This window comes from Mustela nigripes, chromosome 4, assembly GCF_022355385.1.
Source record: "Mustela nigripes isolate SB6536 chromosome 4, MUSNIG.SB6536, whole genome shotgun sequence".
NCBI lineage: Eukaryota > Metazoa > Chordata > Mammalia > Carnivora > Mustelidae > Mustela > Mustela nigripes.
The window spans coordinates 51,771,990-51,797,190 of record NC_081560.1 but is presented as its reverse complement, the minus strand read 5'-3'; the positions used below and the strand labels follow the sequence as shown (position 1 = coordinate 51,797,190).

At 37.9% G+C, this 25,201-nt stretch overlaps 1 protein-coding gene across 1 annotated transcript; it reads right to left on the bottom strand.

Annotated features, from left to right (window-relative positions):
- Positions 1-241: 241 nt before the first annotated feature.
- On the bottom strand, positions 242-23,880 carry TRA2A (transformer 2 alpha homolog). Its single transcript, XM_059396717.1, has 8 exons — positions 23,658-23,880; positions 13,039-13,172; positions 9,536-9,701; positions 8,251-8,439; positions 4,089-4,204; positions 1,584-1,709; positions 1,194-1,261; positions 242-1,037 (listed from the first exon to the last, which is right to left on the bottom strand). Exons 1-8 carry the CDS (start codon positions 23,691-23,693, stop codon positions 1,027-1,029), a joined length of 846 nt encoding a protein of 281 aa, XP_059252700.1. The 5' UTR covers positions 23,694-23,880; the 3' UTR covers positions 242-1,026.
- Positions 23,881-25,201: the final 1,321 nt, after the last annotated feature.

Here is a 25,201-nt window from a genome sequence, read left to right as displayed (position 1 = left end):
CACGATAAAGAAACAGTCCCATTTTCAAAGAAATTAACCTTTATTTGAAAGGAGACTACTTTTCCTCACACGTATCCTCTAAAGAACTCTATACTATACAATAATAGCCTGCTTAACCATTGTCCCCATACAAAAATTTCTAACAGCAAAGTATACAATTGCTCTAAGTAATAAATAATAGTTGTCCTTCACTGATTAAGGGAATACTTAAATTTCAATAAATTCAACACAAACATCACACTTTAAGTCTTAACAGATGTATTTTAAATACAACATGTTTTGTAGGAGTCCACAAGCTTTCATCTCTTAAAAAAATGACATAATTTTTAGGGTTCAAAAATTTTGTTCTTCCAAAGAAATGAACAAGTGTTTTCTTATATAGCTTCAAACTTTCTACACTCAACTATTTGACTGCTCCATGCCACCCCAGACAAACTTGACATGACTGAACTACTTTATGTGTTACTACCTTCCCCAAAAGAAAGTTAAAAAAGGAGTTCGTCGTAAATGGAGGTCTCTAGTATAATGTCTAATACAATACCTAACACAAAAGAAGCTTTAAAAAGATCATTTCTTTCCTCATTTGATTAGCCAGGAGTTAATTTTCTGTAAAAGCAAAGGAAAGCAAAAAAAAAGAAGAAAAGGAAAAAAAGAAAGAAAAAGAAAAAAAGGAAAAAAATCGTTTACAAAGTGTAACACTGGGGGTTCCTTTTTTTTACTTAAGATGTGTAACTACTCAAAATGACAACAATTACATCTTTAAGGGGTGGAAACAGCAATACAACTGACAAAGTGTAGATGGTGAATAAACCGAAGATTTTTTTTTAAGGGTTCTTTTTAAGAAGTAAAAAGGATTAGAAGCTTGGGGAAATCCAGAATTCAACAAAAAACAAACTCAAGACCCAAAACCAAACCAAAACAAACCAAAAGCCCAAAAGCAAACCAAACCAACACACACACACACACACACACACACACACACACAGAGAAAGAAAAAGATGTCCTCATCTGCAACCATTCTGTGTATCAATAGCGTCCTGAAAGAGAGCAAAAAACAAAAGTCAAAATGACAATTACAGTTTCACTTGTCTATTTTTTGTCCAACTATCAATAATCTCCATTTACCCTAATTTTCTAAAATAAACCATTAATTACAAATGCCTCTTAATGCTACAAAATAAAAGTATACGTACTTGGGCTGTAGGAACGAGATCTTGATCGTGATCTGTACCGACTATAGTAAGGAGAAGGTGATCTTCTTCTGCAGGAAATAAAAGATTATTTAGCATACCACAAAATCACTCCATTGAGGCAGGTGGAAATAAAGATTCCCCATCATTCAAATACTATTACATTCTCTTTGTGCCAGTTAATACTATAACAGCAAGCATATCGTACAGCAAAATACTGGGCAAATACAGACAATTAACCTTCCTCAATCTTGAGAAAATCATCTTCCTCTACTTTCTCAAGAAAGCATAATCTATTTTTAAATATTTTTATTAATATGTATGAAACACAAAAGTGCCAAATAATACAACTACTATCTAATTTAGAACAGAAACTACAAATTAAAACATTACCTGTACCGGTAATCGTAGTCTTCATATCTGTCATATCCACGATCATATCCTCTATCATAGTAAGAATCTCGACGCCTGCCACCTCCTCCACCTCCACCACCACCTCCACCACCGCCACCGCCACTACTACAGAAAAATGTAAAAAATTTTTACATCAATGTGATTATTTTCCAGTTTCATTTAATAACAATTGGTACTTAACCAAAATTGAGGAGGCAGGAAGATAAGGGAGAAAGAACCACTCTTTTCAAGTCAGTGACCCCCATGTCTCGCTTTGCTGACTCCAGGGTATTACTCTGCTTTGGTTTCCTATTCATTACATAAAAAACCAGGAATGATTTCAGAAAACTCTCAAACTATAAACTATTCTTTTATTAATGCACTACCCAAATCAGGAGGACCTTTTCTTTTCAAGAAGCAGAAATGAAATATGGTGCTGGGAAATAGTACCAAAATGCTAAGATGTGAGTGATGACTAATTCAAAAACAATAAACATCAAGCACTTAAAAAGGTTAACGACCCTGAACAGCAGAATTAACTACCTTACACTGAGGCCCAGCCCTAAAACAATTTCAAGCTCTGGTTTTAAATCTTCCGCAGCAAATTTAAACCCTTAAGCACTTTATTCTGTAATTTTTCCCAACTCCTAATCACAGGGACAGTATTTTCACTTTAGTTTTTGTAGGCTCTTCTGACCACATCTTACATTTTCCCCAAGAAGGTTTCAAAGTAACTGAACGCCTATACTCCTTCTTTCTTTCTTTCAAAGATTTTATTTATTTGACAGAAAGATAGAGAGAGAGGGAACACAAGCAGGGAGTGGGAGAGGGAGAAGCAGGCTTCTCGCTGAGCAAGGAGCCGGATGTGGGCCTCCATCCCAGGACCCTGGGATCATGACCCGAGCTGAAGGCACACGCTTAACGACTAAGCCACCAGGCGCCCCCCCCCCTTTTTATAAAAGATTTCATTCATCCATTGGACAGACAGTAGTAGTAGACACAAATAGGCAGAGAGGCAGGCAGAGAGAGAGGAAGGGAAGCAGGCTCCCTGCTGAGCAGAGAGGCCGATGCGGGGCTTGATCCCAGGACCCTGGGATCATGACCTGAGCTGAAGGCAGAGGCTTTAACCCACTGAGCCACCCAAGCGCCCTTTTTAAAAAAATTTTCTTTCTTTATTTGATAGAGAGAGATCACAAGTAGGCAGAGAGGCAGGCAGAGAAATAGGGGGATGCAGGCTCCGGCTGAGCAGAGAGCCTGAAACGGGGCTCAATCCTGGGTTTCTGAGATCATGACCTGAGCTGAAAGGCAGAGGCTTAACCAACTGAGCCACCCAGGTTCCCCTCTCCCTCTTTCACTTTTTTTTTTTTTTTTTTTAAAGATTTTATTTATTTATTTGACAGAGAGAAATCACAAGTAGATGGAGAGGCAGGCAGAGAGAGAGAGAGGGAAGCAGGCTCCCTGCTGAGCAGAGAGCCCGATTCGGGGCTCGATCCCAGGACACTGAAATCATGACCCGAGCCGAAGGCAGCGGCTTAACCCACTGAGCCACCCAGGCGCCCACCCTCTTTCACTTTTAAGAAATACTTTCTTTAGGGGCGCCTGGGTGGTTCAGTAGGTTGAGCCTCTGCCTTCAGCTCAGGTCATGATCTCAGGATCCCGGGATCGAGCCACGCATCAGGCTCTCTGCTCACTGGGGAGCCTGCGTCCCCCTCTCTCTGCCTTTCTGCCTACTTGTGATCTCTGTTAAATAAATTAAAAACAAAACAAAACAACTTTCTTCAGTTATTTTATATATGAAAAAAATTTATAAAAGCCTCTATTTTCTGCATGATGTGAAAACTGGCTTAAAAAAAAAAAAAAAAAAAAAAATAAAAAAAAAAAAAAAGACACGACGCCTGGGTGGCTCAGTGGGTTAAAGCCTCTGCCTTCTGCTCAGGTCATGATCCCAGGGTCCTGGGATCAAGCCCCAGGTCGGGCTCTCTGCTCAGCGGGGAGCCTGCTTCCTCCTCTCTCTGACTGCCTCTCTGCCTACTTGTGATCTCTGTCTGTCAAATAAATAAATAAAATCTTAAAAAAAAAAAAAAAAGATCACAGGGTTCTGGGATTGAGGCCCACATTGGGCTCTCTGCTCTGCAGGGAGCCTGCTCCGCCCCGCCTTGCCCCTCTGCCTACTTGTGATCTGTCAAAAAATACATACATACATACATACATACATACATACACACACACACACACACACCCTGAAGAGTAAAACTCTTCCCTATCCACAAGGCTTCCAAAGTCACATTAAGAACAGAAAGAGAATACTTAAAAGCATACACCATTTTCCTAGTATTTAATAATTTTTCTATTTGTATAGCACCAAGGAAAAAGCCAGGAATGACTTTAACTTTTGATTCTTATTATAGGAAAAAAATAATTTTATCTTTTGATTAATCAAAAGTTTGCATACATTTCTGGTGAATTTCTGGCTTTTAGTTTAGCTTAAAAAATCTGAAATCTTACTGAGTTGGTCTGCCCATGTAGATGCCAGGTGTAGGTGTGTGCGCTCTCTTGGTAATAGAATAATCCACTCGAATTCTTCTACCGTCCAACTCCATTCCATTTGCCCTTTCCATAGCCTTTAAAGGAGAATAGGCACAGAAAGTCATGCATAATTCACTAATGGGAAACTACAAAAACTGCAACAAATTTAACACATTTTCCACCTGAAATTTTAAAAATTAAAATTCTCTAAACTTCTTTCCCAAACAAGGAGGGCCAGGATTTTACATGGAAATCCTTGCTTACGCATGTCAACAGCGTTGAATTTTCTTATGTGCACACACACACACTTATTTAAACATGCCTCTGCTGAAAGACTGGGGGCAGCTACTGAGAAACATACAAGTTGGGCAACTCAAGTCTAGGCAACTCCAAGCAGAAACTGCAATTCAGGGGACCAAGTCTAGGTTAGCAAAAAACCATTTCTTAGGTAACACACTGCCATCTAGTGAACTCCAAATATAAAAGAACTTCTAAACCTACCAGTAAGTGCTCCTGTCTTTAAATCTGCACTCACATCCCCTATCACTCTGTCCTTCAGCACGAATACCAATAAATGGGATAGTAACTCCAACTGCTCTACCACATTTGCAAGTTCCTTGGAATTAAGGTAAAATTGCCATTTTCATTTTATTTTATAAAGAAACAAATCTGACAGGGTGGTTACGGGAGGACTCAAGAGCTAGGACAAATTTCTTAACAAATTTTGTATTAAAAAAAATCTTGGGGTGCCTGGGTGGCTCAGTCATTAGGCATCTACCTTTGGTTTGGGTCATAATCCCAGGGTCCTGTGATCAAGCCCTGCATTGGGCTCCATTGCTTGGCAGGAAGCCTGCTTCTCCCTCTCCCACCCCCTCTGCTTGTGTTCTCTCTCTTGCTGTGTCTGTCAAATAAATAAATAAAAGCTTAAAAAAAAAACAAAAAAAAACTCTTGGGGTGCCTAAGTGGTTCAGTTGGTTAGGCATCTGCCTTTGGTTCAGGTCACAATCCCAGGGTCCTGGGATCAAGAGCAGGGAGGCTGCTCCCCTCCCTGCCAACCCCTCCCCCCTGCTTGTGGTGTCTCTCTTTCTCAAATAAGTAAATAAAATCTTTAAAAAAAAAATCTAATTGTGATATTGTTTTATACTTCACATCAGATATCTTACTATTTTAAAAATTGAAACCTGTATCTCTTAATTGAGAAGAGAAATAAATGACAAATATGTAACCAAAGTAAGTCATAATGTTTGATGGGGGAAGTGGATAGCTTAGTGGGCTGATGTGTCCCAGCTCTTGATTTTGGCTCAAGTTATGATCCCAGGGTTGTGAGATCAAGCCCCACACTGGGCTCTGCACTGGGCAAGGAGCCTGCTTAGGATTTTCTCCCAGCTCCCAGCTCATGCATATACATGGTCTCTCTCAAATAAATAAGTAAAATTAGAGAATGCTAATTAGAATGTCTATTACATAAATGACTTACAACCTGGAGTGTTATTTTGTCACAATTATCTGGGGTTTTTCAACCTCCAACATTATTGATATTTTTGGACTGCTAATTCTTTATTCTGGGTGGCTATCCTGTACATTTTGATTTTTGGCATCATTCCTGGCCTCCATCCATTAGCATCTACTATTTTTGAAAGATATGATAACTTTCACTATCTATTCATTTTTTTTTTTTTTTTAAGATTTTATTTGAGAGAGAAAGCAAACAAAAGAGAGAGAGAGAGCAGGGCGCCTGGGTGGCTCAGTGGGTTATGCCTCTGCCTTCGGCTCAGGTCATGGTTTCAGGGTCCTGGGATCGAGGCCCGTATTGGGCTCCCTGCTCAGCAGGGAGCTTGCTTCCTCCTCTCTCTCTGCCTGCTTCTCTGCCTACTTGTGATCTCTCTCTCTGTCAAATAAATAAATAAAATCTTTAAAATAAAAAAAAAAGAGAGAGAGCATACGAGGCGCAGAGGGAGCAGCAGACTCCCTGCTGAGCAGGGAGCCTGACTTGGGGCTCAATCTCAGGACCCTGGGATAATGACCTGAGCCAAAAGCAGAAGCTTTACACTGAACCACCCAGGCAACCCAGATATGCTTTTATAATGACTGATTGTGTTGCAATCAAATGCTCTTGATGCACAGATCAATTACCAACTACTATCACATGTAAAATAGTACATTTGCCATTTACTAGGCTTTTTGTCTGTTTGTTTTTTTAAAAGTAAGTTCTATGCCCAATGTGGGGCTCAAATTCACTACCCTGAAATCAAAAGTTGCATGCTCTATCAACTGGGCCAGCCAGGTGCCCTGCCATTTATTAAAATTTGATTGAAACAACAACAAAAACATCACTTACTTTTTTAAAGTAATGGAGCCCAATATGGGGCCTGAATTCATGACCCTGAGATCAACACATGAGCTGAGATCAAAGACTGGGATATTTAATCAACTGAGCCACCCAGGTGCCCCAAAAAGGGTTTGATAAAACTTTAATAACGAGCTTCAAATTCCTTAAAATGGAATTTTCTAACCCAATCACTATGAACTTTAGTATAGCGAAAGCAAGCCTTACTGCTCTCTTTATCCAGTATCTATACATTAAAGCAGCACAGCTTCAGGGGCAATTGGGTGACTCGGCTGGTTAAGTGTCTGACTGTTGATTTTGGCTCAGGTCATGATCTCAGTGTTGTGATAAGGAACCCCGCTTGGGGCTCAGCACAGAGTCTTCTCGAGATTCTCTCCTTCTCCCTTTATCACCCACTATGCTCTCTCTCAAATCAAATCTTAAAACAACCCGAAACAATTCTATGTGTATTTTAAAGAACAAAATGACAGATGAATATGAAAACAGAAAAACAAAGCTCTTTGTCTATACATGGGGAGCTAATTCTATACAAAATTAAACAGATCAAACAAATAATTTTTTTTTTAATTTAAAAAATATTTTAAGTAATTTCTACACCCAGCATAGGGGTTGAACTAACAATCCTGGGATTAAGTCACACACTCCGCCGAGCCAGTTAGGCACTCCAAAATCTCATATAATTTCTAAAAAGTTAGCTTAATCATCTGCTTGGAATAGGAGAAATGTTTAGTCAAAAGAGGACCTTTTTTTTTTTTTTTTTTTAAGATTTTACTTATTTGAGAGAGAGAGAGATCACAAGTAGGCAGAGAGGGACGGGCAAGCAGGCTCCCCACTGAGCAGAGAGCCTGATGCGGGGCTCGATTCCAGGATCCTGAGATCATGACGAGCTGAAGGCAGAGGCCCAAACCACTGAGCCACCCAGGTGTCCCAAAAGAGGACATTTATATACTTTACTTTTTCCATTAACTCAAACACATATACACTTCTGTTTACAAAGCCAGATTTCAATCAGGATATGCCTATACCAGAAAATATTAGTTGGAAAGTGAAACTGGCAATTTCCAATTTAACAATGAAAGGAAATTTTTTCTGTTTTTGTTTTTTAAGATTGATCGACTGATTTGGCAGTGAGATCAAAAGTAGGCCCTCAGGCAGGCAGAGAGGTGGAAGCAGGCTTCCCGCTGAGCAGGGACCCTGACTCTGGGCTCAATCCCAGGACCCTGAGAGACCAGGACCTGAGCCGAATGCAGAGGCTCAACCCACTAAGCCACCCAGGGACCCATTTTTTTTTTTTAAGATTTTATTTAGGGATGCTTGGGGGCTCAGTTGGTTAAGTGTCTCCCTTCAGCTCAGCTCAGGTCGTGATCTCAGCGTCTTGGGATTGCGCCCTCTCCTCCCTGCTTCTGCTTTCTCTATTTCTTTCACATAAATAAAATCTTTAAAAAAAAAATTAAAGATTTTATTTATTTGATAGAGTGTGTGCGCACGTGCATAAGCAGGGGGAGTGACAGGGAGAGAGAGAGAAGCAGGCTCCCCACTGAGCAAGGAGCCTGAGGAGGGGCTCGATCCCACCTGGGATAATGATCTGAACTGAAGGCAGATGCTTAACCTACACTAAGCCACCCAGATGGTGCTAAAAGGAAGAGTTTGAACCAAACTCAGGTTAGGGAATGAAAGAGAACAGGTTATAAAACGGGGAGACTATTAGTCAACTTTTAACAATATAATCATGCACATCAGAAAAATTTCAAATTGAAAAATTATAAAATTATAAAATTATAAAAACAAAATTACCTCCTTTGAGTCATCTATTCTTTCAAAATAAACAAAAGCAAATCCTCGTGACCGACCAGTTCGCTGATCATAAACCACATTGACACCACTCAATGGTCCATATCGAGAAAATACTTCACGAAGATCTCTCTCTGTTGTGTATAAACTGAGGCCAAACACTCCAAGACAAGTGTTGGGATCTGGATTTGCCTGGTGAAAAAGATGTGATTTAATTTCAAGCTCCAAATTGAAATAGAAATTAATTAACATGAAATACTTTGCTTAGAACACCCCTCTAATACACAAAGACTATACTATTTCAAGTCCCTTGGGAAAGAAAAATTTAAGAGGAAAAAAACCAGACGAGCTATATTTTTACAGTTCACAGTACACTCAGGCCCTCTTTGGAGTATACTGCCATTGGAGCCTGAATAAAAACATCCCCACCTTTCTAGCCCAGCAATTTTCAGAATGTATCCTAAAAATCTACCGTAGTTTAAAGCCACATTTATGGTTTATTCAAATGTTTTCTAGCTTACAGATTTGTACTTAATAGGACTTTATAATTGCTGATTAAGACTTTCCTCCATTTTCATTCTTACCAAGGGTATTCCTTCAAACTTCCCACTAAACAGATTTGAAAAATCTATGTACATATTTCAAAACATCATGAAATAGCAGACTCCATCAGAGTTAAGTAATTCAGCATCATATGGTGGAAAAGCACACTACAGCAGTTAAGCACAGGAACTTTAAGAGCCAAGCAGGCTGGCTGAAACCTGGGCTCTGCCAGTTGGCCAAAAACCAAACCTCAGTGTCACATCTCCTAAACTCTTATCCATTAAATGTACTGAACAACTGCATAGTGCTCAGTATGTGTTAGCTGTTATTACTACATCTATTTCTTGTCAGCTTCCCTTAATCCCCACCAAAACTTTTTCATCTCAATATTCTCAACTCAGTTTATGCTTTTGATCTTAATTCTCAGAACATGTATTCCCCCCAAATTTCTTTTAACTACTCAAAAGTTAAGATAATATATTTAAATGTATACAAACAATATTCATACAATTAATGATGTTTCTGGAGTACCACTTTATTTATTTTTTATTTCCCAAGTAATCTCTATACCCAGTGAGGGTCTCAGACACATAACCTTGAGATCAAGAGCCACATGCTCCACTGACTGAGCCAGCCAGGTACCCTTGGAGTAGCACTTTAAAATAATGGTCTAATCTCATGAAAGTAAGATATTATGCTATGACTAAACACACAAAGTTTTCAGTAATTTTCATAAACCACAAACCCTGCTGCCTGTATGTCTTCTCCGGTTAGACATTGGAGAATGACTTCGGCTTCTTCGACGCCGGTATTCTGGTGTGTATGACCTACTTCGAGATCGTCTCCTATGAGAGTGAGAATGGGATCTGGATCGAGTGTAACGTCTATGAGAATGCCTCCTTGACCTCGACCTTTGAGAGAAATACATTTAGGTAAAAATACTGAAACAAGATGGCTAATGACAAGGATCTACACATGTAACCCAGTTCCCTTCAGAGGAAAGAATATTCTTCCTTTTGTTATCTTAATCACTACAATCATCATGTTGTTAGTCTATTCTTTCTACACTTTCTTCACTTTACATTACAAGCATGTTGTAACTCTACCTTCTTTAAAAAGTAAAATATAAACTAGCCCTAAGGAAATCCTGCAGTATTCTGTGACATGGATGAAACCAGAGGACATTATGTTAAGTGAGACAAGTAAGTCACCAAAAGACAAATACTGTGATTACACTATATACATAAAGTTCTTAGGGTAGGCAAAATCGTACAGACAGAGTAAAATGGTGGTTGCCAGGGGCTGGGAGGAGGGAAAACAAGGAGCCACTGTTTAGTGGGTATAGAATTTCAGTTTTACAAGCTGAAAACAGCTCTGGGGACAGATGGTGGTGATGCCTGCACAATGTGAATGTATTTACTATCACTGAACTGTACACTTAAAAATGACTGAGATTGTAAATTTTATGTGTATCTTACCACAACAAAGACAACACAAACCACCAACTACTGTTACTAACACAGTAAAATCCTTTGATTCTTACCATCATATCTTCTCAATATAGTTCTATATTCCCTTCACTGTTTCTTCCCTTCACTATTCATTTCACTGGAAATGAATACCATTTCCTTTCTAATCTTTCTTTAGCCCACTGCAATCTAGCTTCTGCTAAGTTAATTCAACAACCTAAATGCCCATGTAATAGTTTTCATTTCTTCTAGCTTTCCAGAGGACCTCACCCACCCTCCACTGCTGCTTCCCTAGTTCATCTCCTATCTCTACTTTAGTCACTAATTTTCTTTGCCTCTTAATGCAACAATTTCTTTCCTTTTTTGTTTTTAAAGATTTGAGAGGGACAGAGAGCACAAGGAGAGTGGAAAGGCAGAGGGAGAAGTGGGCTCTCTGAGCGAGGAACCCAATGCTGAGCTCAATTCCAGTAGTCTGAGATCATGACCTGAGCTGAAGGCAGATGCCTAACCAACTGAGCCACCTATGCACCCCTTACTGCAACAATTTATTTACTGTTCATGTAAGCCATCCTTAATAAACATCTTGACCAGAAGCGATCAGTTTTTTGTTTTGTTTTGTTTTTAATGTGGGGCTTGAACTCACAACCCTGAGATTAAGACCTGAGCTGAGATCAAGAGTTGGATGCTTAACCAAACTGAGCCATCTAGGAGCCCTACTGGTATTCACAGTCTTACAAAATAACTTGTTTAAGATGTTCAATAAATGTTATACATGCTAAGGGCCAGAAAGTTAAAAAAGACAGCACACAGGTGAAGGGAATAAAAGTAGTAAGGGAAGATTATTCAAAACAAAGAAGGCTAATAATAATGCTGGGAGACAAATTTTACTAGATAGATAAGGGCAAAGTGTTTTAGGAATGGCAAGAGCAAAGGTCCCTTGGCAAGACATGGAGATCTGGTTCCTAGCAGATTTAGTATACTTTTAGATACTTTCCATTTTCCTTAGCACTAATTTATAGCCTCAATGTAAAAGATAAACATTAATAAGAAAACCTCTCATTTAACATATCAATTGTTATTTTAATTTTTTTACAAGATTTATTTATTTGAGAGAGAGAGATAGCACACAAGCAAGGAGAGGGGCAGAGGCAGATGGAGAAGCAGGCTTCCCTGATAAAGGGCTTGATCCCAGGACCCTGAGATTATAACCTGAGCCAAAGGTAGATGCTTAACTGAGCCACCAAGTGCCCCATCAATTATTATAATTTAGTAATGAAAAATGAGACATTAAATACCATTTAAGAGTAGCTAACTTTCCTCTAAATCAGATAGTGGTAAGCATTATGAAAAAAAGACTTAAAAGAGCATGCATGCTCTTTAATGTTCTCAGGTGACGCTTCGGCAGAGAATAAATCAAGTTACTGAATATATGAGGGAAGAAAATTCTATCTAGGCTGGGAGCAGCAATGCAAAGGTACTCAAATGAAAATATGCTAATTTCTGTATGCATACCCAAATACAACACAGCATTACTCTACACATGTAGATTTAATTAGAGTGGTTAGTAAATCAAGTTGGATCCTGGATATGATAAAGACAGCTGTGGACTCAAGTACAGTCCTTCAATCCTTTGGTCTCATGCTCCATTGGCAAGCAAACTCCATACAAAGACAAATTATGTCCCTAATCACGAAATTATGATTTACTGAATAACTGTCCAGGTTGTTTTTAAAACTGTCTTTCACCCACCCCTGTATACCTGGAACATCTGATACAGTGAACTCTGCAGTGGTTCACTGGAGTTTTATTGTCAGTGGAAATGATAGTGGAGGGGCTCCTGAATCACCCAGAGATTGGGGCTCCAGATACACCCAGCTGTATCTGGCCAGCTCCACCCTGAACACACTTAGTCACAATCTTCAGGTAAAGGATATAGCTAGAATATGAATCTTGAGAAATCTTTTCAAATCATTTCGATAATTAATACAACATAGATACATCAATGCTCTCTGTACTGAATTACATGCTAAGTCTCTGATGGAGAAAATTACATTTTCGTTGCACAAATATTGTTGAAATAAAATCAAACTCCAATCCTCAGTGCCAATACATTTAAATCAATCAAAACATTTAATTTATGTTAATAGCTAGTAACTGATAGGTTAACCAGGCTAAAAGATGACCGGACTCTGCCTTATCTAAATCTTTATCTGGGGGCGCCTGGATGGCTCACTGGGTTAAGCCACTTCCTTCACCTCAGGTCATGGTCTCGAGGTCCTGGGATCAAGCCCTGCATCAGGCTTTCTGCTCAGCGGGTAGCCTGCTTCCCCCTCTCTCTCTGCCTGCCTCTCTGTCTACTTGTGATCTCCATCAAATAAATAAATAAAATCTTTAAAAAATAAAAAAAATCTTTATCAGGAATGTTCACCTTTTTAAAAAATGTATTTATTCATTTGGGGGTGGAAGGGAGAGAGAAAGTGTATGAGTGGGAGAGGGAGAGAGTAGCAGACTCCCTGCTGAGGTGGAGTCTGATCCAGGGCCCAATCTCAAGACTCTGAGATCATAATCCCATGTTGAAACCAAGAGTTGGTGCTAAACTGACAGTCGCCCAGGTGCCCCCAGGACATTCATTTCTAAACTCTAGGGTTTAAGAAAAATTACTTCATGATTTTGTGAAATATCTATGTAAAACACAGCAAAAATAAGGAACTTGGTAAAAACTACATGGCCCTGAAAAATCCAAGGAAAGCATCTTAAGTATTATTTTAAGGACACTTACCTGGATTTTGATCTTGATCGAGAATGGGATTCTGATTGTTTGGAAACCCTTGATGGACTACGAGATCCTGACCTGCTCTCCGATTTTACACGAGCAGGCGTTCCCGTTGGAGATTTTGACTGAGAGCGAGACTCCTAACAAAGAAGACAGTATTACAAATGGCACTGGTCACGTAGATGCCTAACACCTAACATTTTAAGTACCGTAATTATTATATTGATTGCTCCTGAAAAACAAATGGTTAGGCAACACCCTCCAGAAAAAATTTCAGCTCATTAATAACCCATTGTTAATACTGCTAACTGTCCTCAGTAATTCCCTACTTGAACCAGATCACCAATTCTCTATTAACTAAGAAATCATGCAAATTCATCTACAACTTGATCATACAGACACTGGAACATAAACCATACATTTACTTAACCTAGGACCCATTCATTCTTCCAGATTCTTTTAATTCTACTTCACTCTTGCTTTCTACTTCTCTTCATTCTTCATTGAGTTTTTCATTTTTCATACTTCGTGTATTCTTCCCCAATTCAAACAATTCAAAATAGCCTTAAAAAAAATATTCAAGTGCTTCTATCTGACCAATCTTCTGTTCAATTTTTTCCCCCATTCAATTTTAATTTTCTGATCTTTAATACTTTTCATTAGCCTTCTTTTATCTTGATTTATCTTCCACATTCTTGGAAAAAACTCTTCAATTTCTTCACGAACATTAACCTTAATGGAAAAAGAACATTTAGTATATTTAAGCACGTGGGGATTATAAAACTCTGCTGGAGTTCAGAATGTTATCTATCAAATGGAAAAGCCAGCAGGTAAAGTGCAAATAACTAGCTTATTAAAAAACAATTTTATAATCTTTAAAATTGTCCAAAGTCTAGTTTCTAACAATTAAAGAGAATTTACTGAATTTCTCTAAATGTTTTTACCATATTCTTCACCCTCCTCCTCCCCTTTCATGTTTCATCCTAGTTCCTAAAATGTGAACATTTTTAATATAAATACTTAACTCAAGCATAAATCTAACATTAACTGTAATCACCCACCACCTATGTCTTAAGGTTTTAGCTTATAACTTGAAGAGTCTTAGTCATCTTAAAATAAGCTTTCACTAAGCCATGCTAAGATACCAAGGTACAGTTAAAGCGAAGCATTCTAGGCTGAAATTTGAACACACCTACCTAAACTCATACATTACAGGACACATGCTGAGGTTCAAAGAAGTAAAAAAATTAAATTAGTGAAATTACTAACATCTTTTTCCAAGTATGTTTGACCACTATCTTTGCATACTCCACCCTAATCAGAAACCTATGTTCTGATGTAAAAGAAGCATAAAGAAAAAACTAAGGGGAAAAGAGGGCATGAAATTCTTAAAATTTCCCCTTTGGTTTGTAAGTTACTAATACATGTAATTTTGCAACTGTGCCATTTTAATATTCTGTATTATTCATGAAGTATCATAACATACAAAAATACAAAATTAGTTATCATGGTCTTTACTTCTTGATCCCACCAATTCCATTCATAGTTTTGTGTATTTTATGCAGTTATGCATATATACATACTCCCTTCAATGACTGTATCCTATATCAGAAAATTGACTGGCTTCTGAAAAAGTTGGATATAAATGAAAACTCTCCAAAATCAAAGGACTTAAAACTGATTAAGAGACTTTATAAATTTGATAGGTATATGAGGCATTTATAACCAAAGTAGGACAGTCCATTTGAGCCTTGATTATTAGTGTAAACAATCACCCCAACTTCACACCATTTTTCATTTATGCCACAAGACTACCTATCACACAGCTTTCTTAAGACTTTCCTGCTACTTTGAGTTTAATGTCGAAAGACTTATTTACCAAGAACTGTACTAACGCTGTTAGGCCTACTTATTTTTCAGATGCAGACAAAACTGAAATATATAGCTACCTTTCTGTTTAATATCAACCTTTCCCATTTAGCTACCTACAATAAGTCTTTCACCACATCTCTGATATTCTCCTAAATTTCTCGACAAATGCCTGGAGCAGGCACAGCAATTCAGGCTTCTTCATTCAGTGAAACTGTAAAACTGGAAACTGTAAAAGCAGCATATTCAGTACTTAAAAAATAAAGTAATGGCTAATTTGCTTGTAACTGAAGAATCACACAGGATAGTTCATTAAGCTGAGAAGAGTATCTTCCCCTCTCTCAGCTTTCCCTTCTATAAAGTTGATCCTGTGGTATAACATTTATGATACTGTTGAACAGCAGTTGATAGAACAGTATCTATGAACATCACCACAGCTCATGTTATACATATATTTCAGAATGCTTTGCATTCTATGACACTGTAACACCTTGAATTTTACAAATATATAAATCAAAGTCTTATATTAAAACTCAAGATTTATTCTTAAATGCTTTCACGAGGCTTTCTAGTATATGATAAAAATGTTATGGTCCAAATGTGTGTACATTCAATGTCCCAGTCTTCCCTCAAATTTAACAGTTGAAAATTGCCATTTCTTAGGAATTAATGTAAACAAGGCTACTTAATAACATCTTAAATTATAAAGTTTAATTTTCAATTCTGGCATAGGAACTCATTGGAAAAAATGAAAATTTCCTTTTGGTTAATAAAACATTAAGAGTATCTTTTCAAAGAGTATCTTTTCAAGATTATCTTTTCAAAAAAAAAAAAAAAACAGAGTATCTTTTCAAAAGACATTAGGATACTTTAAAAAAAAAAGTCTTGCTTTTTATAATTAAGATGTCACAAATACCTAATACCTTCTTTTGTGGTCATCCTTCAGTTTTTATACCAGGGAAACCTGAATCTGCATAAATTTCTTCATGAAATCATTCAAGGTTAAGAAACAGTCTTAACTCCCTTGTAACCCCTAATTTGTCACTATCATTCTAACTTCCAAAAACAACTTAGAAACTTATCTAAAAAGATAAATCAATACCTGTCAGTAAGTTTAACTCAAAGAATAAACTACAAAGCATAAAATAAACTTCTAATTCTTCAGAATTATTTTTACTGCAATACAAAAAACAAAACAAACAACCCCCCCCCCCCCATCATTCTAAGAACTGGTAGTTAAGTCTTCATGCACACAAAAATGGTCACACGAATATTTGCCATTTTTAAGTAACTTTGTTTTTTAAAACCTAGTACCAAGGGAGTACCATTTTCACCAAACTGTGCTGTGCATTAGAAACCAAGGTACAACAAGTCCTTTATGGACAAATGCTAGATTATTCTTTTCTACCTTTGCCTCGTCTTCATTATGAAATGATAACTTCAACTTTTTCCAAAGAAATGCATTAAACTATTCAGAATTTGGAAACTGAATTGAAATTCCAAACAGAAAAATAAAATACTAAGAAGGGATGTTACCTGTTTCAATACCCTCTACTTAACCTACTCTTAAAGCTGTCCCATCAAGAAATTCTGCAAATTCTTAAGTGGATCCAGCACCCATTTAAAAATATGCTGTCTAGTTGAAATGGGCAGACTAACTCAATCAAATCATATCCACATTTTTAACAACAAACAGGCTTCCAGTCTACCTTACCTATTATAAACCAGAAGCCAGGCAGAAAGTTCCCACAGTACAACCTGCTTAAACGGTGTTATGTTTGTTCTCTTAACTATTCTTTATTATCAAGGTACCTCATGTGGTAGCTGAAGGACACAGCCAAACCCCCCCCAAAACAATAAACAAAACAAAACCAAAACGCTAACCATGAATACTAAGTACCACAGCGTATCCAATTCAAGCAATCTGTGTTAAAATACAGCTGCATTTTACACACTGTAAATAACCACAACCGTGCACTATTCCTTCAATCAAGGCAAAGGTTATTAAATATATGCACACATTGTTGCAGAACATGAACAATTCCTACAGTAAACAATTGAAGACTTATCTTTTAATACAGCTAATATCATATAATAGGTGGAAGAAAAAAATTCCAACAATATATATGCTTAGTACTTAAACCCCATTAAAATAAACACATAACACATAAATGTTAAATTGTAACCCACTCTATTATTATGGCAACGTGAATTCTATGCCAAGTCACAGTGCCATGTTTATACAAATTCACGTCTGTAATAGCATAAACTTATAAAACAAACTTTCTCAAAATGTATTTTTTTCCCACTATTTTATGAAATTGGAGATCTATTTCCATAGAAATACATTAGTGCATTTGGGTAAATTTTATGTCCCAATGGGGGAGAGGTACTTAAATTACTCCAATAGCTTGTAATATTTACTGTACTAAGAACTTCATTTTGGGGGGTTTAGGGGAAACTTCTGCTTATCCAATTCTTTAATTTCAGTCTGCATAAATAGCAGTTCTTGAGTATGACGGACTCTTAAGCTTATAAAAGAAATACTTCCACTCTCTTCTTAACCCATTACTGCTATTAAAGCAATTCCTTAAAAAGAAAATATCTATATGCTGCATTCTAAGTGAGATTAAAGCAGTCTTTTCTTCTGCAAAGACTCACAGATATTCTAACAGTCTTTACATTCTCTAAAGTTTAAAATAATTTTGGAAATGCTTAAAGAAATTACGTAGGAATCGGCACTGATGCATACATTACCAAATTCAAATTATTCTCAACTGTGAAATTACCTGTAAAATTTATATCATCTTTCATACAAATTTTAAATGATTTATAAACCAGCTATCTTATACATCATGATCAACTGTAAAGTCCAAAAAGTTTAGTTATATTAAAAGCCAAAGAGTAACAACTAAAAGCAAACTTTACTAAGAACCAATTACAGAACTTTCTACTTGGGTTCTCATCTTCTAATATCATGGGAATATTTATGAATCTTGAGTAAGAAAGACTACAGGGCCTTAATTTAAAGAAAGTTAACTTCTTCTACCTCAGATTGGTCAGGCAGCTGTAGTCACTTATACTTTTGGTGAAAAATGATTAGACAACAAGGATTATACACAACTACATAATGACATTAACCTAAAGGTGAGAGGGGGAAAAACCACATTTCCTTTCATTATTCCCCTCTCAATTTTTTTTTTTTTAAACAATGTTTACTGATTCGTTTCCCCATCTGATCATTGCCATTTTCTCACCAGCACTTCTGTCCTGCTATATTTATTACAAAGGTCAACAAATAACAATCGATATTAACTCATTTAGCATGCAAATGTATACCTTTTACAAAGGTCCCAGGGTTAGTAATTTGACGCCTGAGCACCCACTGACAGTATCAAAGAAAAGGTTTGATACATTTCACTGTTAGGAAGATTCTAGGAAGTTATTATGTTGATTATTGATGGCCATTTCACACTTGTTATACTACATATGCCATGGTTAATAATTTCAGTTCACTTACAAAAATAAATCCATAAACAAAGACCATCTGTATTTTTTTACAACTCTCATTCCTAAATATTTAAATCCCTTCAAATTCCTTCAGCTATCAGGACTTTTTATTTTCATTTTATGAATGGCACAAACCATTAAGCATCCATGACAAATCTGTGCACTGCAGGCACATTTAGTTAACACAACTTCTTTTAAAAATCCCTTCTACTTAAATTAAGCAAATTAGCACCCTTCCGTGAAAGAGTCTCAAATATTAAAGTCTGAGCATTAAAATGTTTAAGTTTACAAATTCTTTGCTTTAAAAAATGACAATAAAAAAGCATTAAAATTGCATAAATGATAGGACTTAACTTTAATAAATTAAATCCAAGACCGTGTTGTCTTGGGTTTAATACTGTCAGTCTCATGAGAAAGGAAGTCTTACCCTTTTGTAATAGGTTGATGAGATAGATGAAATTAAACTGAAAAAACTAAGTATTTTTAAAAGCTAAACTGCTGACCTGACATTCTTATCTGTAAAACAGAGATTCTATTTGTATTTCTTTTTAAAGGAAGGGAGAAGGTAAACCTCATTTGTGCCCTCACATTTATTAACATTTCATCAACAGAAAAATTAAAAGCCTAGTTTAAGGTTTTTTTTGTTTGTCAGTAACCAAGATGGGTTTTGAATGGCACAGTCATCACACCCATTATTACAAATCAGATTTCAGAAAGAAAAAAAGCTTCCCATATTTCTGCTATTCTTTAACAAAATATCTTTACATACATTTTAATTCCCAATGGGTACAGAGGAATCTGTATTTCGCTTTACACTTCTGTCATCCAGTCAAACCATCTAATGTATTACGAAGGGGGAACACTAGGGGTTGCTTAAAAATATTCTAGCTACAGGATGCCAGAACTCTGAATAGGAGGCAAGTATTATTTTTCCTCTTCAATAACAATTATGGAGTTGTAAGATGGATCCCTACATGAGAATCATAAACCTCTATTAAAAACAGTGGGCCACGGGGCGCCTGGGTGGTTCAGTGGGTTGGGCCTCTGCCTTCGTGTCCTGGGTCCTGGGCTTACAGTCCTGGGAGGCTCTCTGCTCAGCGGGGAGCCTGCTTCCCTCTCTGTCTCTGCCTGCTTGTGGTATCTCTCTCTGTCAAATAAATAAATAAAATCTTAAAAACAATGGGTCACTGTATGAGAAAAAAATTGGGCTTAACATTTTTCTAAAATTGGTTAGAAAAACAAATTAGGGATAGAGGGTAAATAAAATGGCAAGGAAAGCTTAACACCATTTCCCTTAATTTCTATGAAGGAGACTACAATTTTTTTTGAGACCTAAATCCTATTTTAGTTGAAGTTGTGTGAAGCAAACAACTCTTTTTAATGATGACGACAAGCAAATTTATAGCTCAAGTGCCAGCCACACTTTCAGCTCCAAAAGACATTTCCACTTAAAATATTTCTGTTAAGTTGATACACATGTCCCCAATAAATTGCTTTAATGAACCTATTTATTTTAAAGGCACCCCTCTTCTTCTGGATCCCTTGAAAATGTCTCATTCATTCTTCATATCCCACTGCTGTCCTGTTTAGAGTTTTCATAATTTCTTTCCTTAAATAGTTCAAGTATGCTTTGCTGCTCCTCTAGTACCAGTTCTTCTGTTCTTTACTAAAGTCCTTTCATTATGCCACTCCCAGAATTAAGAATCCATATATGCCTTTTTACAGCATATCGGATTAAGTCCAAATCCCTGTATCTAGAAATAAAGACCCTCCATTATCTGACTGCCTATCTAGCAAATCTATCCTCTCACTACCCCGACAAATTCTTCACTGTCCTATCCATCCAATCAATCTGTTCCCTAACCATAAAATCCAACGGGAGTTTTACATATTAAGTAAAGCATTCCTTTTTCCTAGCTCACAAAACTACTCAACTCCATTTCCTAAATTCCCTATTAATTCTATCACAGGACACTTGATTATATACTTACTTTTACCCAGATATGAGCTGTCAGCCATTTCAAATTGGAAGTTTTTTCCCTCAAGAACACCTGACTTTTACTAAAAAGGCAGATGCTCAAACAGTTTTACTTCAGGCAGAAGGGAATTTTGATTGGTTAGCTATTGGGATTACTTATCACAAAATTCAACCAATTATAATTCAACCAATCCTAAAGTTCTTTTACTCCAGTCCTCTACAATGGAAGAGATAATCTATAGTTTTTAACAAACACTCTTAATGTGTCTGAGATGCTGAAGTACAGTGTGCTGCTTTTTAAAAAGGAAATCAAAACATATACAGCAAAGTGTATATATGCAGTGAGCAATGGACTCTGACCTGTAAACCTGACTCCTGGCTACATGTTCTTATAGGCCTCAGTTTTTAATTTCTAAAAAGGTATGAGTACTCCAACCCTTGTAAAATGATTCTAAGTAGTACACTGGAAAATATGTCAATGAACTGATGGTGGGGTAGTAAGATTAAAAATTGCTATAAAAGGGCGCCTGGGTGGCTCAGTGGGTTGGGCCGCTGCCTTCGGCTTGGGTCATGATCTCAGGGTCCTGGGATGGAGTCCCGCATCGGGCTCTCTGCTCAGCAGGGAGCCTGCTTCCTCCTCCTCCTCTCTCTCTCTCTGCCTGCCTCTCTGCCTACTTGTGATCTCTCTCTCTGTCAAATGGATAAATAAATAATCTTTAAAAAAAAAATTGCTATAAAAATAAGAACTATTAGTATTAGTCCTGTTTCTTCAATGTGTTCTGCAGTCTCTAGAAAATTACCCTCTAATTCTAGGTATCTTTTCAGTAAGATGGGGTTAATATGTACTATTTATTCCATAAATAAAGCAAATGAAATCTGACCTGTCAATGTTTCCTCTACTTTTAGTTTAAAAAATTTGAAGTGTAACTACTTAAAAAAACAAAACTTCCAGAACATCATTGGAAGAATCCTGTTTTGAGCCTCTCTAAATGGTCATTACACTTAGATATAAAGATAACACAACGTATTCTATAAAACTTTTTTTTAAAAAACTGGTTTGTGGTTAGCAGATAAGAAATCACAGTAGTTTAAAAACCAAAAGCACTAAAAATAAACAAAACAACAACAAAAAAACCCCAAAGCACTAGTGAGTATTAAATTAAGAAACAATTTAAAAAAAAAAGAAAAAGTACACTTCAAAAAGCTTCTGGCATTCTTCTAATTCTTTAACCAATTACAAATAAAGACAATTACCCCAACCTACAAAAGAAAAAAAAAGTGACAGGTAAGGACAGGCCTATTCAATCTGCTGAGTTCATTTACATTAAAATACACTTAGGTATCACCTGTCAAAAAATATTGTCATGACCATAAACACTGCAAGAGGGGGGATTGAGAACTCCTTTTTAAACTAACAGAATATTAATGCCTACATGCATTTTAGCATAAACTGGGTAGGAATCTTACATATATTGCTTTCTCAAGTGGTTAATGTGACAGTTATCTAGAACTTGTTCCATTCCTTGACAACTAATTAAGACGTAAAAACTTAAAAGGAAAACAACGTCCCAAATAGCAGTACTCTTCACTTTCCCACAAACGAAATAAAAACAAACATTACAAAAAAAATAAATTTCTGTATTAAAGTCAATGGAAGGAAATATTAATGGATAGAAAAATTTCTTTCCGTAACTTCCTCACATGATCAAGAACAAGCAGCTTGCAATCACCAAATACTTTTATTACAAGATTTTTAAAAAGTTTTGCTCAATCAACACCTCATTCTAAGAAAAAAGCAGGTTCAACTACTCACTTGTATCTGTGATTTAGATTTTATTTTAAAAATCCAATCTTAAAGGCATCAAAAAGTTTTGTTTCTAACCCATTTAAACCTTTTTTCTCAAAAAGAACAAAAGCCTAAATCCACCTTCTGATTTAACTGTCTGGTTCCAAGTATTTATATTATGAGCTTCTAAAAAAGACAAAATTCATTCCATCCGAGCACACACCTTAAGTGTTTTTATGCGTTTCCCCTAGTGACTAGAATACCAACACAACAGCAAGAACATGCTGCCTGGGGATTTTCTTTCCAGGATTTCATACTAACCCACTTCCACCAATTACCACTACAGGAGGGTAACTTCAGAAGTAGAACTCCAACTATCAATGTTCTACTACATCTAGGCTGAGGAGAACATATCTTTGTGATCCTTGTATTTACTGACCCCGAATAATGGAAATCCTTGAGCTCCCTTTGTAGGTGGATGGGGTGTGAAGAAAAATGGAAGGAGGTCTGTAATTTTCAATTACAGAACAGTGTAAAACTGACTAGCTATTTTTAAAATACTGGGCCACAAAATTTGTTCAGTTATGTAAGATTAAGAGTTGTTTACCGTAAAAACCTGTAAAGAAGTGGTTTTTAGATGAAAGATCATAGGAAGAAAAGCATTCGAAGTTGAGATATAAAGGAGAGAGAAAAAAACCCAACATCATGGAATTAGAAAAAAATCAGGCGTTATAGCATTTCCACATTCATTTTGAAGTGAAAAGAAAGCAGAAGGGACATTAAGGGAAAAGGGCTCCTTGCGTAGTTTTCCCCTCACAGCTCTCGTCTTAAGAACGCTTAAGGGTCGGTGCGGTCGTTGACTAACCACTTCATTAGGCTCGTCCCACCTTCAACCTCAAGGCTTTCGCCTTTATAGACGCAACGCCGCCGGTTCCAACAGAGACGCGGCCGCTCACTGCAATAGAGAGCCAAGGAGACACAGGCCCCAGCTAGTCCCACGCCAGCTTCTCCCCGCCCGGACAACAGCCCGCCGCAGTTTCGACCCCGAGACCCTCTACGATGCTCGGGGTCGCCAGAACACCTCAGGAAGCACCTACCACTATCCGGCCGGAGGGGAACTCCCTGCCGTCTCCTCCCGCCCCACCGCGACTGGGACCCACTCCTCGGAACAGAGATAAGGAAGCCTCAGGGGTGGGGAGAAGGGAGGGCGCACTGCGGGGTGGGGGGTGGGGGCTCGGACCCAGGAGTCCAGGTATCAGTCAGTCTCCAAAAAAGGGGGAGAGGGGTTATCCGCGGTGTTTGGGGAAAGAGTGGAACCCAGAAGCCATCTTGGTATGTAAGGAAACAACCGCGATGGCTCCAGAGGCTGCTCCCCGCGGGCCCCCGCAGGACTCCCCGCAACCCCGCCCGACCGCGCTCGTCCCCGTGAAACCCCGAGCATCGGGCCGCCGCCGAAGACGGCTCCCGCGGCTTTGTACTCACTCTGCCCTCGAAGTTGTTCTCCTCTACATCACTCATGTCGGCCAGGTGCTCCCCAGAACTAAATAAGAGACAAGTCTCGGCTTGAGGGCCGATGGCCTAATCAACCGCTGACTGGACCGTGGGGAGGAGGAAAGAGTCGGCAACAACGGCCGCTCCACTCCACTCCCACTCGGTCGCAGGCTCCGGCAAGATGGCGCCGGCCCCGCCAGAAACCTTCTGGCCTCCCAGTGCGCGACGTAAGGGGGCGGGACGTCTCTGTGGCGTCACTAGCCCCGCCTCCCGCGAGGATTTGTGGCGGTCCCGGCCTAGCAAGGGGAGGGTAACCTGTGTTGGGAGTCTTGTTGGGTTGGAACAGACTTCCCAGCAGAGTGATCTCCCAACTTAGGACCCCTTTCTAACACGTCAGTTCTTTTTCATTAGCCAGATGAGCTTTTATTGACGTTGGCCCCTTTAAATATTTTCCGAATGGATTCTGATGGAACAGAACTGGAGGCATATACAGTATAAAATGTTCCTATTTGGGCGTATTTTCAGCACTCTATTACTTTTCTTCAACCTTTGCCCTTTGTAACGCTATCAACATAATACACGCACAGTTTGGCTTGTAATAAGTCAGAGTTCACTTAGCTCCCTAATACTCTTTGAGACATTTCCTTACAGCGTTGTAGCCAAGACTTCTCAAATCTACCCATTTGGTTCTCAGTCGTAGTAATAATGTGTGAGGTGATTTTGAACTTTTAAAATTCCACAATTTTAAAAATTAGTTTCCTCATAAAAAATTTTCCCTCGTAATATTTTGTGATAAAAGAATTGACATGGACCTTCAACCACAGTTCTGTTAGGAAAGTTAACTGAACGTATGGAGGGAGATTGCTATTCCTGAGCAAGGTTTCAGGATAATTCTATTATTGATAAAACTAAACATATATAAAACCTGCCTTTAAAAGAGGTGTTGATGGGAGGCCGGGGTGGCTCAGCCCGTTAAGTGGCTGCCTTTGGCTCAGGTCATGGTCTGGGGGTCCTAGGATGGAGCCCCACATCCGGCTCCCTGCTCAGTGGGAAGCCTGCTTCTCCCTTTCCCTCTGCTGCTCCCCCTGCTTGTGCACTCTCTCTGACAGACAAATAAAAATCTTAAAAAAAAAATTTTTTTAAGGTGTTGAACTTTGTAATGAGGGAATCAGTCTGATAACAAATTGAATTTCCCAATCCATCTTAGCATCATTAAAAGAAAGAACCAGACTTTCATGTACCTCTTGATGTGATGCAATAGTGAGTACACAGAGCCTTCCATAAAGTATCTGTGATTCCTTCAAATTGAACTCAAATCTAATTAAGCCTTAGTTCTGACCAATAATTTACAGGAAATACAAGGAATAGAAAAATAAGTTTAAAAAATCAGTAGGAAGGAAGTAGTCTGATTCCACAGAGCAAATAACTTAATTTCCCCAGCAGAGTAAATAAATTGAAAAACATGGGTATGAGGAGAGGTGGACTATTAAAGACTTTTAAAAGAGTTTTAAGAGACATAAATAAGTACCTCATGA